The sequence below is a fragment of the Arvicola amphibius genome, chromosome 4, assembly GCF_903992535.2.
Source record: "Arvicola amphibius chromosome 4, mArvAmp1.2, whole genome shotgun sequence".
NCBI lineage: Eukaryota > Metazoa > Chordata > Mammalia > Rodentia > Cricetidae > Arvicola > Arvicola amphibius.
The window spans coordinates 154,438,599-154,455,755 of NC_052050.1; the positions used below are offsets into that span (position 1 = coordinate 154,438,599).

The 17,157-nt window shown below is 51.1% G+C and overlaps 1 protein-coding gene across 4 annotated transcripts in view; it reads right to left on the reverse strand.

The window, feature by feature from the left end:
- The window catches only part of Mcf2l (MCF.2 cell line derived transforming sequence like), a 143,943-nt gene extending 134,342 nt beyond the window's left edge, over positions 1-9,601 (reverse strand). For 3 of the 4 annotated variants that reach the window (XM_042054826.1, XM_038324916.1, XM_042054827.1), the window contains exons 1-2: positions 9,420-9,601; positions 3,866-4,035 (exon numbers count right to left, since the gene is read on the reverse strand). In XM_042054826.1, the coding sequence (XP_041910760.1) occupies positions 3,866-4,031 (166 nt within the window). In that variant the 5' untranslated portion in view covers positions 4,032-4,035; positions 9,420-9,601. Of the gene's footprint in view, positions 1-3,865; positions 4,036-9,374 lie in introns of all 4 variants that reach the window. The other variant, XM_038324917.1, reaches the window with a different exon arrangement.
- Between the last annotated feature and the right edge of the window lie 7,556 nt (positions 9,602-17,157).

Below are 17,157 nucleotides of genomic sequence, written 5' to 3' on the forward strand. Positions count from 1 at the left end.
GACCCTTTCTCCTCTAGGTTGCTTTTGTCAGAATATTTTATGACAGCAACGGAAATGAAGCTAAGATAACATGTGTGCCCATGCTTGCATGTCCATGCTCACATGTGCACATGTACATATGTGTACACCCATGCTTACATTCCATGAGGTGTGTTTATGTGTATGCATGCCTCTGTATACCAGCATGTTTGTGCCATCTGTGTACCTGTTCATGCTTGTGTGTCCATACAATGTGTGTATTCATGTGTGTCCATTCCCACGTGTGTGCTCACATGTACATGTGCTTCCCTGTGTGCTCGCATTGTGTATATGTGCCCTTCTCATCTGTATTATAGGATAAACCTGTCAAGTGCATGGCACTTGGGAGCAGGACTCACTGGCACCCCCTCAAACCCTCCCCAACCTCTGGGGGTCTCTACTCTGAAGAGGTTTCCATTTTGTTTAGCTGTGTGCCTGCCCAGAGATGAGGTGTCTGGCAGGAAGGCTCTGTGCCTGGCTTTCATGCTGGGTACATCCCAGGGCTCCTCACAGGTTGGCCTGTATATTGCCTGCATGGAGTTGTATGTCGGCTACATGGAGGTAGGTATTTGTGTGTGTGTGTATGTGTGTGTGTGTGTGTGTCTGAGAGAGAGAGAGAGAGAGAGAGAGAGAGAGAGAGAGAGAGAGAGAGAGAGAGAGAGAGGCTTTCCCTCGGATGTCTGGCTGACAGGGTGGGGGACACTGTCTACAAGCCATGCTGATGATTCTAGTAAGAAACCCAGCACTGGGAGTTGGAGCTTGGAGGAACCAGAAGACGTGGCTGGACCTTAGAGGGTGGCACACACAGACCAGTGAGCCTCCTCAGTCCATCTGGGGGTGGCATTGCTTCATCCTGCATGGAAGGAGTAATTTTCCTCAGGAAAAGCCAACTCGGTGAAGGAGTATAGGAGGAGCCTTAGGGTGTGGGAGCCATGGGGTGGACTTTCTCCCACCTCAGCAGAGTCCGAACAGTGCCTTGGGAGGGGTGGCCCTGCAGCGAGAACAGCTATGGCGAAGATGGGTCCACAGCAAAGACTGGCCAAGGGAGGAGCAAACCAGAGGCCCCGGAGTGTGCTGTGGCCTTTCACCAAGTCCTCTGGACAGGTGGCTGGCTTGAATGTCAGCTGTCTGACCAGCCAGATGGGATCCCTGAAAGGGCTTATCCACGGATGCTCCTGAGGCTCCCCACGGCTGATGGTGAAGTGGTTAACTGTGGAGTTTGGAGAACCGCTTGGCAAACCCACTGTTGTGGTATATGCCGAAATCAAGAAGGCGGAAGGAATGCCAGATCACACAGAAGGCCACAGACTGCAGCGAGCGAGCTGGAAAACAGGCTTATCAGTGTTTACCCAGTGTGGCCCAAACCTCCGCATGACCTCAGGGACAGCAGCATGTTGACAGAACGTGGATGGCAGGCTGGACACAGCAGCCTGTGCACTAGCTTCCTGCCTTCACAGTGGTAGAGATGGCACTGGGGGCCTCAGCCAATAAAACAACTCCCAAACTGACCAATCACCACCAGCAGCCACCAACCTCCGAAGACACCCAGGGATAACAGGCGAACCACATCCGGAACTGCTCAGAGTAATTACAGAGGGGACGAGGCCCAGGCATCCACTTCCATGCAAGTGGGACCACATGCTGGGCCATGAAGACGGTGCACCCTGGAATCTGACTGAGTCTTGACATGAAAAGCGTCTCTGATATGCGCTGAGTGAAATGACCCACCTGGGGTGGAAGCTCAATGAGGATGCTCACTGAGACCCCTGGAGCGCCAGACTACCCAGACAAAAGGTAGAGTGGCAGCTTCCAGGGACCGGACTAGGGATTGGGTCTGGGAAGATGAGAGTGTTAGAGATGGTGTGTGCATATGTATGTGTGTGTATGTGTGTGTGTGTGTGTGTGTGCATGCACCTGTGTGTGTGCGTGTGTGCATGTGTGTGTATGAGCATGTGGGCATGCACCTGTGTGTGTGTGCTTACATGTGTGTGGGCGTGTATGTGTAGAAGTGCGTGTGTGGGGGCATGTGCTTAAGGGTGCGCGTGCATGCGCATATGTGTGTGTGTATGTAATGGGAGCATAATTTGTGTACTAAATGTTTAAAATGGGATATATATATATATATGTATATATATATATATATATATATATATGGAAAACATATATAACATTTTCCCCAAAGACAGGGTTTCTCTGTGTAATAACCCTGACAGTCCTGGAACTAACTCTGTAGACCAGGTTGGCCTTGAACTCACAGAGATCCGCCTGTCTCTGCCTTCTGAGTGCTGGGATTAAAGGTGTGCGCCACCATGCCCAGTTAAGAAGTGGTGTTGTGTATATTTTGTCACTATAAAAAAAATAATGATTTAGCCAGGCAGTGGTGGTGCACGCTTTTAATCCCAGCACTGTGGGGAGGGGGGCAGCAGATAAAGTGCTATTCCTCAGAAGGTGTCACAAGGGTACTAGCCCTGAACCTTAGAGAGGTTATCACCACAGACACCCTGATCAAGACACACAGCCCTCGGCGAAGATGGGGACGCCTCAGAGTAAACAGCGCAGTTGTCCCCATGAGTTAGACCAACTGCTGCAGATGCCAGTCTGGGCTATGACGCTAAGAGTCAAGATGGCGAAGAGATAGGCTGAGAGAGCTTCCTTAGGCTTACAGCCTGGTGCTTGGCCAGTCACAGAATCAGACAGCCCTGGAGTCAGATTCACACCTCCCCCTCAGTGGGCTGTACACATCTGCTCAGCCTGCTGCATGCTTTACTTTTGGGGTGACAGAGGGGAGACATAGTTAAGAGTATGCAAACTCAAGGCACACTTAGCCCTTCTTTCACACCAGGGCTTGTCGACTGCCCAGGACCATGGACCAACATGACTATCCTACTGCAAAGACTGACTACGGGAAAAGCCTGTGCCCCAGAAACCTGGGGTGCACACTATGGTCTGGGAAGTCTGGGGGTGCACACTCTATGCCCCGGGAAGTCTGGGGATGCCTATGGCCCGGGAAGTCTGGAGGTGCACACTCTATGGCCCTGGAAGTCTGGGGTGCACACTCTATGGCCTGGGAAGTTTGGGGGTGCACACTCTATGGCCTTGGAAATCTGGGGTGCACACTCTATGGCCCTGTAAGTCTTGGGTGCACACTCTATGGCCTTGGAAGTCTGGGGGTGCACACTCTATGGCCCGGGAAGTCTGGAGGTGCACACTCTATGGCCCTGGAAGTCTGGGGGTACACACTCTATGGCTGGGAAGTCTGGGGGTGCATAATATATGGCTCTAGTTCTATCCTTTCTGTGAGCAGGGAGCTGTTTGGCATGTTAAGATAAAACTTGCCAGAAAAAAAGCAACAGTACAAAAAAGAAAGAAAGAAAGAAAGAAATCAAGAAAGAAAGAAAGAAATCAAGAAAGAAAGAAAGAAACAAAAAAAGAAAGAAAGAAATCAAGAAAGAAAGAAAGAAATCAAGAAAGAAAGAAAGAAACAAAGAAAGAAAGAAAGAAACAAAGAAAGAAATTAAGAAAGAAAGAAAGAAAGAAAGAAAGAAAGAAAGAAAGAAAGAAAGAAAGGAAGCAAAGACTATGAGTAGTTCCTCCTTCTGGTGTACTATACTGTATTTAAAACCCAAAGACATCGTTTTCATAATCTCTAACCAAAGCCAACCTCTTTCTATGATACTTATTGAAGTAGCCAACAAGCAGGCAAGCTACCAAGAAGCAAGTTAACTCACAAGAACCCCCAGCGCAGCCAGGGGCTTAGCCACTCCACCTGGTGCCCTGCAGCTGAGCACAGGACTTTAGAATCTAATCATCGGCAGGATCAGAGAGAGGCTGGGACCACCACACCTACCTGGGGCTGCGGCTGTCGCCTCCGCTTTGTCTGGAACAAGCCTGATGCCATCGGACACATCCACTTGGTGGTCAGCCTCCTCCTTTGAGCCCCCATCATGCTGCTGTAAGGGAGGACTGCTTCGGCCACATTCCTTGCACAAGACGAAGCACCAGCAGTCGGACATGAGGCTGGGACGGCAAAGGAAATGAGGTCAAGGTGCAGGAAGATCCAAGACTTACTTCTCTGGACAAGAACAAACCCACTAGCTACCTTAGCGTTTATTCCAAAGGGGCTGTAACATGTGTGAAGTTAAGCTTATTCTCCGAATTTTAACAGCTTGTAGCAGGCTGTCTTACAGTTAAAAAAAAAAAAGCCCCCCAAAACAAAAACCATCCGTCGCTTATATATATATACTGAAATAGGGTTGTGTAAGAAAAACAGTACTTACTTCTTCAACTTAAAAGGGGAAAAGGAGAAAAACCTAGACTTTCTTGACATTTAGTTTCTTGTTTCAAGGACAAGCTAGTGCCAGCTCCCTGGCTTTCCAGGTCTGCCTCACTGGCCGGGCAGGCTGTCAAAGCTGGGCTTGTGGCTTTTCAGATTACTCAAAATATTTTTTAAGCAAAGCAAAGGGCTCCTACGTCCAGAACAAACATTATTGTGGGAAACTCTGGCAAACAACATGGTGAAGCTCCCTTGGGGAGCGATCTTGAATTTAAAGAGAAAGCAACACCCTTTCAAAGGCACCAGGCCTACTCCCACATGCCCCAGGTGACTGCCCACTGGGGTCTCTGGTGCGCTTCGCACAGGGAAGGTGCCATAGGGCTCCTCTCTGTTGGCTTAGTGCCCGCAGGCCCTGCCGAGAGCAGAAGTGCATCCAGTCCCGGTACGCTGCTTTGGTGGCCCACAGGCTAGCCTATCTTTCACGGTGCCCCTTTGGTTTTGCCCTCTAGCTCTGATGCCCCTGCCTCAGGCTACAGATCCCTTGCTATAGCCCTTCCTTCCCCAGTTCCATCTTGGAAGAGGCCACTGTCTGCAGGAGACTTTCTCATGGACAGGTTGGATGGTTAAGATCCCAATTTCAAAATCCCTGTCAAGCTCCTTGTCAGCATAGGCCTAGCCCTTCAGAGGAAACCCACACCATGGTTAGCGGCCTTGCTTTGCTCTAGCGTTGCTTCCTGTCCCTCCTGGAGTCTGGCTACCCGTGGGTGGAGATTTGTACTGAGATGTCTGGCTCTAGCAATGCTCGAGGTGCCTAGGGCCTGAGAACCTCTGTTGACAGTGTGGCCCCTTCAGGTAGGAAGCAGGTGGCCTGGCCAGGGAATGCCCACAATCCAGTAAGCATGATGTTCACAAACACGGCAGACATTCTAGCTCTGGGAAGTGTTCAGCTAAGGCTTTGGTTCCCACTTTCTCCCCAGCTCCAAGTCACCCTGGGTATGGACAGCTAGTCTGCCTGTCCCTTTGTGGTTTACTGATGCCCACTGTATCTCTGTCACTCTGTGTCTGTTTATTATGACATTTCTCAAGCTGTCCCTGCAATGGTCTGGGGACAGACCCCAGGGGACATGGGGTGAGTATTCTTTACTGGTGCCGCACATGGCGAGACCAGCACATGCCTGGCATAGCTTTGTCTCCCCCACTCACCTGCATGTCAAGACTTGTGAAGGACAGAATTCCAAGGACAACTGCTTGGCCAGGGACCTACTTCTGGGCTCTGGGAACCAAATTATGACCATAAAATGTTGGAAGGGAAATTTTCTTAGTTCAAAAACCAACCAACCAACCAACCAACCAACCAATCCTATTTTATCCTCTAGTCTTCTAAATTCTAGCGAAGAGAATTTAATTTGTTTGGGAATGTTTGTGTCCCACACTTTTCTGGGGAGAAGCCAGACTGAAGCCATGTGCATTCATACTTAAGAATGTGTGCCAGGGGGTGTCTCTGCCTCAACGCTGTCCCTTCGTCTGTGCTTCGGTTGTCTTTCTATCTCAAAGGACAGTGGAGAAGAGTCCAGGTTATTTCTTCAGCAATATTCCAGCAGAACCTGGAGGTACCCTGGCCCTCTAGGTCGTCCTTAGGTTGATGGTTGAGTTCTGCATGCTTCCTGCTCAAGCCTTCCTTTTTCCAGCAGAGTGCTATCTCCCAGCTGCTTTGCACACCACGCCTGGTGTGCTCTACATAAGAACACCCCGTGTCTTTTGATAATTTGATCATGAACAGGCAGAGGAGGGCACAGCAGAGGGGCGATAGGCAGCGATGTGTTTCCTGAGAGGCAGGAATCCGACTTTCACAGCTGGTGCTGCCCTTGGGAACAGAAGTTCCGTTCTAAGGACTGCAGCCACATGGACTTGTTAGCTAACTCTCACCGGTAGCAGAACCTCGGGCACTGGACAGGTGTCTGACAGCTTGCCAATATCCTACGTCCAATGAGAGTCCAGCTTGGGTGGCCCAGGTCCCAGGTCTCTGCACCCTGGAGCCTCAATAGGTGCCGCGCACACCAGGGCAGGGTTAAACCCATCCACAGCCATGAAAAGTCACCAGGTAGCTGGAACTCCTGCTTCCTGGCAAAGCCCCACCCCTGCCTCACTGGTCTGTCAGCCAGTGTTTATCATCCACCTGCTGTTGTCTCTGTCAGGGTAACTCCTGCTTCTGGCGGCTGGCACAGACTACAGCATGAGACAAGTCTCAGTGCCAATGCATGCAAAGGAGGCAACACCCTTGAGGACGGGCTGCCACCACAGCCTGGGCCCCAGGGACTCTCAGCCCGCTGCCCACACAGAGCGGAAAGACGGGCAGTGGAAGTGCAGAGGCCCCCTCACCCGAGTGCCTTGGGTTCCAGCCCACTAAGGGTGATTAATCCTTCCCACAACTCCTGCCCCACCTCCACCTCTGTCTCCTGCAGGCAGTGCCTCTCCCAGGCTCATTTGACTTGTGACAGACCTAGAAACTGTGAGAAGAGGTGTGTGTCGTCACTGTCTCTGGGTCCGCTGCTGCTTCCCTGGTAGATTTGTTTTGGTTTTGCTCTTTATTCCATCTTGGAAGTTTAGGTGATGTCCATGGTCAGTCACATTCCCAGAACTTTCCCAGCTGAAATGCGGGCTTTCGGTGGCTGGCACTTCCTTAGATCTCTGAGCATCTGCTCTAAAAGTAACCCTGAACATTCTGGGGAGGAGCCTGTTTCCCGAGACTCCACAGAGCTGACTATGCCGGCCACAACTCATGACTGAGCTACTTCACATTCTAGGCTCTTACTTGGTCCAAAGTGACTGGCCCTCTTGTGTGTCCAAGGGTCTCTTGGTAGCTAGCCATGGTGCGTTCACTGTCCTGTCAAAGCCCCAATGTTCTGCAAGCTCTATTTGACAGGGCCTGGAGGGATTAGCACGGCATCTTCCCAGGCCTATGGCAGCCTGAAGCTGTGGGACTACAAAGGGCCCCTGGTCCTCAGCCATGGCCCAGAGAGGAGCAAGGTACTCCGGAGTCACCACTCCATGCAGATGGCACTGCCCTGAGTGACTTTTTCACAGGTGCAGTGCCTCCCAAAGAGCCCCAACTTCCTGTGCCCACCTTCTGGGGCACTTTCCAAGGGAAAAATAGAGTAGCCAGTCTGCCCGAATGCCAGGCCCTGCAGAGGAAGGCTCCTGCTACTTCTCTAAGATGTGGGAGAGACAGGGACCTGCGTATCAGGACCCAGGACTCAGGTGTCGCTAGTCTCACACTGAGAAGACCATGAGAGATCAAGTGTGGTGTTCTGACCACCCTCTCACCTGGACCAGGAAGGTAAAGCCAGGGAGTGGCACAGAAGCAGCTGGGTACACACAAGACACGGTGTTCCTGTCACTGTCACCCTTACACAGGTGACAGCTGCATCTCCAGAGCCTCTGCTGGCACAGCCAGGTCACTTGTTCCTCTTTACCTGAGGATCCTCTCTTGGTTTCATATTTCATCATATTTTGCAGAAATTAAATGCAGTAACCTTCAAGTAAGGAGCCTCTGTACCGAAGTGACTAAGACACCAGGTTTTGCAAGGCAATGTCTGCACTTGGAGACCCTCAAGCAGAGCTGACTTAGGACCTACAAGTAGAGAACATCCCCAGAAAGTCTTGGCAGCATGGAGAAGGGACATTCGGTCCCTTTTCAGGTTCCCAGGCCTCCCCACTAAAGGTTGTTAAGGTAACTCTGCAGAGAAGGTCAGAGTTCTCTGAACAGCCACTCAGGAATGAGGGGATCCTCAGCACTGAGACTTTGCCCACAGGCCTGGAAGTGGCTTCCATGGCCATTCTTGGCTCTTACACCCTTCACGCTCCGCAAGCCTTTTCTACAGGTCTCTGTTTTTATAGAATTTGCCAAGTCAGCTAGGACAGGCTTCTGCCATCTTACTGAAGCGCAGTGGCTCTTGACCACACTGGGCCTGTGAGCATGAGTGACCATTTCTCAAGCCTCTATCCAGGCACTGCACGCAGGACAAGGTGACAAGCTAAAACAGAACCTTGCCTTAGCCTGCAGGGCTCCGGAGGTCAGCAAGGTTAACAACAAAGTGGAGGTCCCTCTTGCTGCAGCTGACCCTGACCGATACTGCGGCAGAGCTTTGAAGTCCTCCTCTGTGAGCTCAGGTCTTGAGGCCAGCTTTGGGATGGACAGGGCTCACAGGTCTACATTAGAAGACCTCTACAGGACCCAGAGACTCCGCCTCCAGGGCAGTACCCCACCCTTACCTGGCCAGGTGGTCTCCTGCTTACTGGAGGAGAGGACCATGCACACCCAAGGCCCAGCAGCCAAGGAGAAAGGGTGGTACTTTATTTTGGTGGTGACCTGCTGCCAGGGACACACATCCTGGGGCCTCCCACGGCCCTGCAGCACATCCTTTGGGCAGCTGGGCATCTTAATCCCTGCTGGCCCCTGGCTCTGCAGCTGTTTGGGGTAGGACTTGCCATGGCCAGGAAGCTTCTAAAAAACCCTAGTGGTACTTGGTCTCCTGCCTTAGGGCCTGAGAGGGTCAAGAGTAGCCATGCCAAGAGCCGGATTAAAGAGTAACTCCTAGCAGGAGACTTTGGAGTTAGCAGAGAAAGTGAGAATTATTTTTAACCTGCAGCCTAATAAACTCTTTTGGTAAAAAGGCAAAGCAGCCAGCCCCAGCGATCCACCAGAGAATCAGGGGCTGGCCCAAGCAAGCCTCCTGTCCTGGACACTGGCCCAACCACTAGGTTGGAGGGAGTCGGAGAGAGCTCTGAGGGCAGTTCTGAGACTTGACCAGTGGAGGCAAGAGCCCCGCCTCCTGCCAGTGACACCTTTCCTGGTGTGTGGGGGGATTCCCCCTCCATGTGACACTCTCAACAATGGGGACCCAGAGAGACCCCGCTCTGAGTCAGAGTTCCTTCCGGGAGGAGGTATAATGTAGGGGGAGACCCAGTTCCACAGCAAAGCGATCCAGACAAGAATGGTTCTGGGCGGCGAGCTCGGTCCCACTCCCTTCTTCTGCCAACCACACCCTCGTTCCCGTAACCGTCCCCCCTTTCTGTATCTCACCCCTCCTCTCTCCTATGTCCCCCGCCGCCCCAACCCCGTGCACACCTGTCTGTGCTGGGGACTGTCTTCTCCGCGTCCAGCGAGCTCACTTGCTCGCAGGTGCCACGCTCCCAGACTCCGCCCGCCAGTCGGTCCGGGGCCACTGAGAGGGGGAGGGAGGAGAAGGGAAGGCGGGAGCCCGAGCGTGGGTGGGGGAGGGGCGGAGGCGCCAGAGACCCTGAAGCGACCGTTGCAGCCGGACAGTGGGAAAGGGATCTCAAGGGAGGAGGCGGGGCATGGGCGGGATTCAAGGGGAGGGGGCAAGAACGGGGTCCTGGGGAGGAGGTGGGACAAGGGCGGGTTTGCACGAGTGGAAAAGGGCGGGGTAGGGGCGGGTCTGGGAGAAGGGAAGTGCTTGCTCCCCCAGTCCCTTTCAGTCGGGAGGTCTTCGGAGCCCAGCCGAGCCCGGGTTCAGGTGCACCTGTGTCCCAGCTCGCTATACCTCGGGATCTGCCCTGGGACACTCACAACTAGGCTGCAGGGAGCTTTGTCCACTCTGACGCCCCAGCTGACGGGGCTGGGTTTGCGAGCTCTCCCAAGACCCCTTCTCTGCTGCTCCAGGTGGAAGAACCGACTCAGGTAGAAACCCCCTGGCTTCAGACAGGTTCCAGGAGCCTTTCTGGCCTCCGCGTTCTTATCTGACTTGCAGGCGGAAGAGCTTGTTGATTGTTGAGGTTCCGTGGGTTATCCTCTGTAGGGAACCCTAAAAGCCACTGCAGACCCCAGATTGCCAGGAGGTGCACTCACTACCCCCAAGAAAGATCATATGGTCAAGCATTCTTTGGTACCAAGGCAAGAAGTCAGTGTTTCCCATCGCCCAGTACTCATGAACGGCAGCACCCCTGCTTTCTGAGTGTCATAGACAGGAAGGGCACTGTGTCCCGAGACAGACTCAGGTCTGTCAGAAGATACCCAGAGGCCACTGTTTGACCCGGCATCTGACAAGGGTCCAGGGCAGGCAGGCATTCATTCATCATCACAAATGGACAACTAGATGTAAACCTTTAGATTAGAGGGTGGGCATAAAAGTGTCTCCAGTAGCCGGGTGGAAGTGGGAGCCTCTTCTAATAGAACAGACCCTGGCGAGGGAAGCAAATCAAACAGGTGTGGGAAATTATAGCCATGGCTGGACCCACTTGAGGGGTGGCAATGACTCTGAGTTGAGCAGGGTAGACAGGACGGACACTCCTCTGGGATTGGGGTGACCACTAAAGGACCCTCCCCGTTGGTGGGTATGTCATTCCTGGAGTGGATGTTCTTAGGCAAGCCTCAGCACCCTGCCCCGTCCAGAACTGGGCACATCCCCAGCCCAGTCTTCAATATAGAAGCTTTTCTGTCTGGGCCAGGTGCTGGTAGTGGGGAGAAGGGATGGGGGAGCAGAGTACCCCAGCAGCTGAGCAAGGGCTGTGGGAGAAGAGCTCGGGAAGGACTGAGAGTGAAGCCTTGGAATTTCTTTGCTTTTTTTTCTTTCTTATATTTAGGTTATTTTAGATTTTCTTTATGTTTATGGATGTTTTGCCTGCATGTATGTTGGCACTGCTTGAGTGCCTGGTGTCCAGAAGCCAGAGAAGGGTGTAAATCCCGTGGAATTGGAGTTATAGATGGTTGCGAACTGTCATGTAGGTGCTGGGAATTGAACCTGGGTCCTTTGGAAGAGCAAGCAGTGGCCTTAACCACGGAGCTACCTCTCCAGACCTTTAATGGCAGTTTTCTTCAGTTAGCCGGGGAGGAAAAGAAGGAGGCATTGCCTTGTACTGTCTGGCTGCTAGGAGCTTCTGAGAGGCAGGGCTGTGGTTTCCGTCCTGAAATCTCCCATACATACCCAAAGGTCAGATTGGACCTGCATGAAGCTTGCTTTCTTTCTCTTTCTTTCTTTCTTTCTTTCTTTCTTTCTTTCTTTCTCTCTCTCTCTCTCTCTCTCGCTCTCTCTCTCTCTCTCTCTTTCCAGTTAAAACAAAATAAAACAAAAAACAAAATACAAAAACTGGACCTATGCAAGTCCCGAGGCACACAGGTGGGGGTCAGAGGACAACTTGCGGGAGTCAGTTCTCTCCACTGTATGGGTTTCAGGGATCAAACTCGGGTCATCAGGCTTGATAGAAAGTGTTCTTACCCACTGAGTCGTCTGACAACCTCCACATAAGGTTCTTTAAAAAAAAAAAAAAGGCAAAGTTCCTGTTTCCCATGATGGCATCAAGGACCCTCTCTACACAGCTGTATTGAATGTCAATTAATGGAGCAATGAAAGTTCACAGAAATGCAAAAGCAGCAGCCCCCATGCATAGATTTTCCGTGGGTCCACAAACAGCTGTCAACACTGGTGCAGAACCAGAAGTGGCCAGTGCCACACGACTCCACACAGGCGGCACTGCACAGGGGGTGGGAGCCTTCCTATCCTAGGACTAAAGACTTTATTATGGGACTATGCAAGCATCCCTTGGCAACCAGAAAACTGTCAACCGATTAAAACATCAGCACAGCCCTAAGTAGGTCCGCTGGTAACAAGGCCAACCCAGGGCACCATCCTGCTTTGGGAAGCCGAGAGGAAGCTTTCTGCCTTTCAGAAAACGTTACGTTGGGTCTCAAGTGAGGCAGTGCAAGGGACTTGTGCAGACAATGACGAAACCCATCCCTGCCATTACCACACATCCCAGCAGCCCCTGCTGGTGTCGGGCTTGTTAGCCAGGCAAGCCTTTTGTGCCTGGCAGCTTCAAGAGCCCCAGGCCCCAGCAAAAGACACAGGAAATTACCATCACAAAGGAGTGTGGTGGGGAGGGCAGGAAGCTCAGGAGATCAAGTCGGTCCAGGGGTCTTTGCAGGGGCGGGGGAGGGAGGGAAGAACGAGCAGGTTTGGTTACCATTGCCGCCCGATTAATTAGTCCGTAGAAAAGGTCAGCTAGTAATCCGATGCCTCCCAGAGCAAAGGAAGCCCCAGATTTGCTATGGCATTTACTGACCAAATTCCTGGCTTTTCCACTGGGACACAAAGCAGGTACATCGACTCCTGGGCAGGCTGCAACTGTCTAGTGACTACAGTGGTTTGTGTCCTCAGGACATCTCAGTGGACCGTTCTGTGCAAAGGGGACTCACGGGCTTGGAGACGCCACAGCACGCCCACAGCTGTGAACACGAGGATCTGGGCTTGCAGACACCGTCAGGCACACCCTTTTTGTTTGTTTGGTTTTGTTTTGTGGACTCTCACTTCAAGATTGCTCCTTCTCAGAGGAGAAAGCTGCCCACAGAAGGTATGGTGTTCCTGTTTGGCCTGGTTGTTCCCAGCAGGGCTGACTGGTATTTACTATGGACTAGGCTGCCTTTGAATTCAGAGTTCCTCCTGGCCTTGCCTCAAGGAGTGTACCACAGCCGCCTCCAGTTCACTATGTAAAGCCATCCCTGGTTTAGATCCAATGCAACAGGACTGGGGCCTAGGGGCACAGGCCAGGGATGATGCCAGGTGACGAGAGAGGCAGGAATCAGGATAGATTTCCCAAGCAGGAGCAGAAAGCCAGCCATTATGGCCTTGAATCTCTATCCTCCGGAACTGTGAGGATAGATTCGTCCACAGTGTCTCAGAGTTTGAGCTGGTTCAGCAGTCCTAGAATCAAACGCCATGAACAGGGAAGCACAGGGCATGATGTAACAATTCCACACATGCTCCCCCTTGGTCTCTTCCTGCCGAAGACAGTGTTCTGTGCCACATACAGGAAGTTAGTTGTGAGAGGAAGAGGACGGTACCTTTCAGCTAAGAGAATGGATAACCCAAAAGGGGTCCCAGAGCAACCTATACCCAGGCTGTATCAGGGGTTGGAGAAGCCCCACTAGACATGCAGAAGGGACATTTGGTCTTGGTCTCTGCCTTGGTCCCTCGGAATTCCCACCCATTAGTCTCCACTTTGTAGTAGGCTTTTTTGGATCGCCAACTCCCAAATCATGACACAAAGACTTAGTTATAAATGCTAGGTCTTATGTTTATTTCACTGGCTCTTACAACTTAATTTAACCTGTTACCCTTCATCTATGCTTTGCCTCAGGGTGTTTTATCTTTCATTCTGTATGTCTTACTTTCCTGCTTCCTCTATGCCCACCTGACCCCTGCCTGCCTGTCTGGTCCCTGGCAGCTGGCTGGCTGATTCCCCTTTTCTCTCTGCCCACCAGCTCCACCTATTCCCTCCTTTGCCTAGCTATTGGCCATTCAGCTTTTTATTCTAACAATCATGTGCCTTAGGCAGGCAAGGTGAAACAGAAACGTGTGGTGGTATTTTGTTTGTCTTTTAACAAATAAAGCTTGCCTGAAGATCCGAGCACAGAGCTAAGCCACTAGTTAGCCACAGATGCCAGATAGTGGTGGCACACACCCTTAATCCCAGCACTCGGGAGACCCAGGTGGGACGGTCTCTGTGAGTTCAAGGTCACCCTGGGCAACACTAGATTGATCCAGTCTCAAAGAGAAACAGAGCTAGGAGGCAGTGGCTCACATCTTTAATCCCAGCACTAGGGAGACAGGAAGTGATATGGCTGGATGGAGAGAGGAATATAAGGCGGGAGGATACAAGAGCATACAAGAGCTCAGCTGCAGTCTGGAGAAGCATTTTGAGGATTCATAGAGACAGGATCACCCCTCTGGTCTGAGCATTGGTAGAGGTAAGAACTCTAGTGGCTGGTCACTCTGCTTCTCTGATCTTCAGGCAAGATTTGTTAATTACAAACAAAATATCACCACAGAAACACATCTTTACCTAGTTAAACAAAGGCAGCACACCTTTACATAATTAATATTCTATCCCACAACACCACTCTGCATTTATTTATTTGCTATTCAACTCTAGGTGAGAGAGCCAAGCTGGATGTCGAATGTTCTGACGTGGGGTGAGGAAGCCAAAGCACCAGAGGTCAGCAGAGCTGGGCAGAGCAGAGGCAGAACACTGACTCAGGCACCTGTAAATCCCATGTCCCTCACTCCCTCACTCTCCAGGTGACAAGTGAGGGCATGGCCCAATGTTACTATCAGGTAGCCTGTGTGTCAGTTGCCCTGAAATGGGTGGCTCAAAGTTAGAGGTGCCGCTCAGGTCCCATGTCTGCAGAGAAGGTTGATAGCACCAAGACCTTCTTAGTTACAAAAGACTTCGCAGGTGGAGAACCAGAGGAACTTGCTGGGTATCATCCCCCTCTCACTTAACCAGACATTTCTGGGTCCTCCCTCTGGTCCCGCAGGTTCAGCATTGTCAACTGCATAGGCCACGTGAACCCCTGAGATGGCCAGGAGCCAAGAAGTCCATTGATCATCGGCATATCACAGCAAAGCCTGAAGACCACTCTTCATTAGAAACCACTCACGCGAGGAAAGTGGCTTTGGATCCCATGGCCCCTCCTGGCTCCTAGGTGATCTACTCTGAAAGTTCAGGTGATAGCTAGGGCCCAGATGTCCAACAAAGGAGCTCAATATCCTGACGTTTTATTGTCTGAAGTATCAGCATCCAGGACATCCAGCTGCAGAGGGTGCCAGGGCCAGGAGCAGGCACTGAGGAGCCTGGAGGAGTTACAGCCTCAAGAGCATTCTTGAGGTTCCTCACATGGTACCAGAGTCTGCTTGCTCAACTGGAAATAGCTGCCTGATAGTGAGACTGGGGTGGCTGAGCCCCAATTTTTACAGAAGAAAAAGGAAAGGGGAGGTGTTCTAGAGGTGGGGCACAAGACTAGCTTTGGGGTGCACAGGAGGACTTATGACACGGGGTTCTCATGCTGTTTCTTGTTCTCGGTATATTCAACATGCTCCCTCCGGCCGTGGGCCACAGTTGTCATAGTGTGGCTTTACATTCAGATTTTCCAGAGAGTCCCCATATGCTCAAGGATGGAGGTGTATCGCTCACACCAGCATCCTGCCCCCTCTTCAGTAAAGCTCAGGGATTCTGTTTCTCCCAATACCCATACAGTGTGACCTCCTGCCCAACAGACACGTGTGCTTTGAACCATGGTTTCTGTTAGCAGAAAGCGTGTGAGCAACTACATACTACATAGATTTGTAAGAAAACAGAGAGGGGGCTGGAGAGATGGCACAGAGGTTAAGAGCACTGACTGCTCTTCCAGAGGACCTGAGTTCAATTCCCAGCAGCCACATGGTGGCTCACAACCATCTATGAGATCTGGTGCCCTCTTCTGGCGGGCAGGTGTACATGCAGACAGAACATTGTATACATAATAAATAAATAAATTAAAAAAAAGAAAAGAAAACAGAGAGGTGCATCTTTTCAGTCATTGGAATGAAGTCTCCTACGGGAAGACCCAGTGTATCAGGAGTGCCCACAGAAATCACTGGAACAATTCACAGCAGCACACAAAATTAACCTCATGAGACATTTGATCTGGTTTAATTCACAATTTAATTTTTCAAAGCAGGTTATTGGGCTACCAGTTAAACATTAGTGTTGGAGAATGACATGTTTAATGTATTTACTATATTTGATAATTTAAAATAAATCCTGGTACTTATGATGATGACAGCTACAGATAACCATTCATGTTAAATACTCTGATTCTCTCTTATTCATACATTACATTGTAGACGGGCATTTTAAGTGGTAATGCAGACAAACATGATTTAAGACAACATATGCATATTAAAATTCTGTATCTCTTGATAAGGTAAAAAATAAAGCTATATAAATTGATAGACATTTTTCTGCAAAATTAGAAGCACACTTTTGTAACACTTCCAACACACACCTTGTCATTAAAGCTTTGTTCAGACAACAGCATCGGAACCGCTCTGTCTATTCACCCGTCTTCTAGCTCCTCACACAAAGGATTGCATTCGCCAAGTGACTGTTTTTCCTGTTTTTACAGTCATATGTGGGAAATTTCCAAAAAGAAATGTAGAACACAAGGGCCTGCTGTTCTGTGGCATTGCCGATGAATTACATTAAGATGAAATAAATGTGGTTGGCTGAGTCCAGTACCAGTCAGTGCAGACAGACCTTGAGCTTGAGGGATCAGAGGCCCAGGCTGGAGCTTTCTCCAGACCACCAGAGGAAATGCTCTCAGGAAAGACACTCAAAGTCACCCCATGGTTCCAGTCCTGGCTGTGTCATCCCCCACTTTGCTACCTCAGCCTTCAGAGCCTCCTCCCATCCAGGAGCTCCCTGGGCAGGGCCTTTGGTCTGCTTGTACTCAGGAATGGATCGCTGGGATTGAGGGTCAAGTTTTATCCTAGCTAGCATAATGGCGAGGGGTAGACACCCGCACTCAGGGTTGCATGCGGCTTTGCGTTGGTTAGCCTGGATCCTGCTGGCTGGGCTGAGGGAGCAGAGGGAGGTCCTCAGCTCAGTCTAGCACTGCTATGTCACCCACAGCCCAAGCACCCTTCCTAGGTGTGTGTGTGTGTGTAAGGAGCCTGATGGTGTGTGTGTGTGTGTGTGTATTTAAGGAGCCTGATGGTGTGTGTGTGTGAATGTAAGAAGCCTGACTCTGTGTGTGTGTGTAAGGAGCCTGATGGTGTGTGTGTGTGTGTGTGAGGAGCCTGATGTGTGTGTGTGTGTAAGGAGCCTGACTCTGTGTGTGTGTGTGTAAGGAGCCTGATGGTATGTGTGTGTAAGGAGCCTGATGGTGTGTGTGTGTGTGTGTGTAAGGAGCCTGATGGTGTGTGTGTGTGTGTGTGTGTGTAAGGAGCCTGATGGTTGCAGAGGGCAAAATCTCTGCACAGGGCTACCAGAATGGAGGCTGGAAGGAAAATGCACATGTGTGTTTGTGT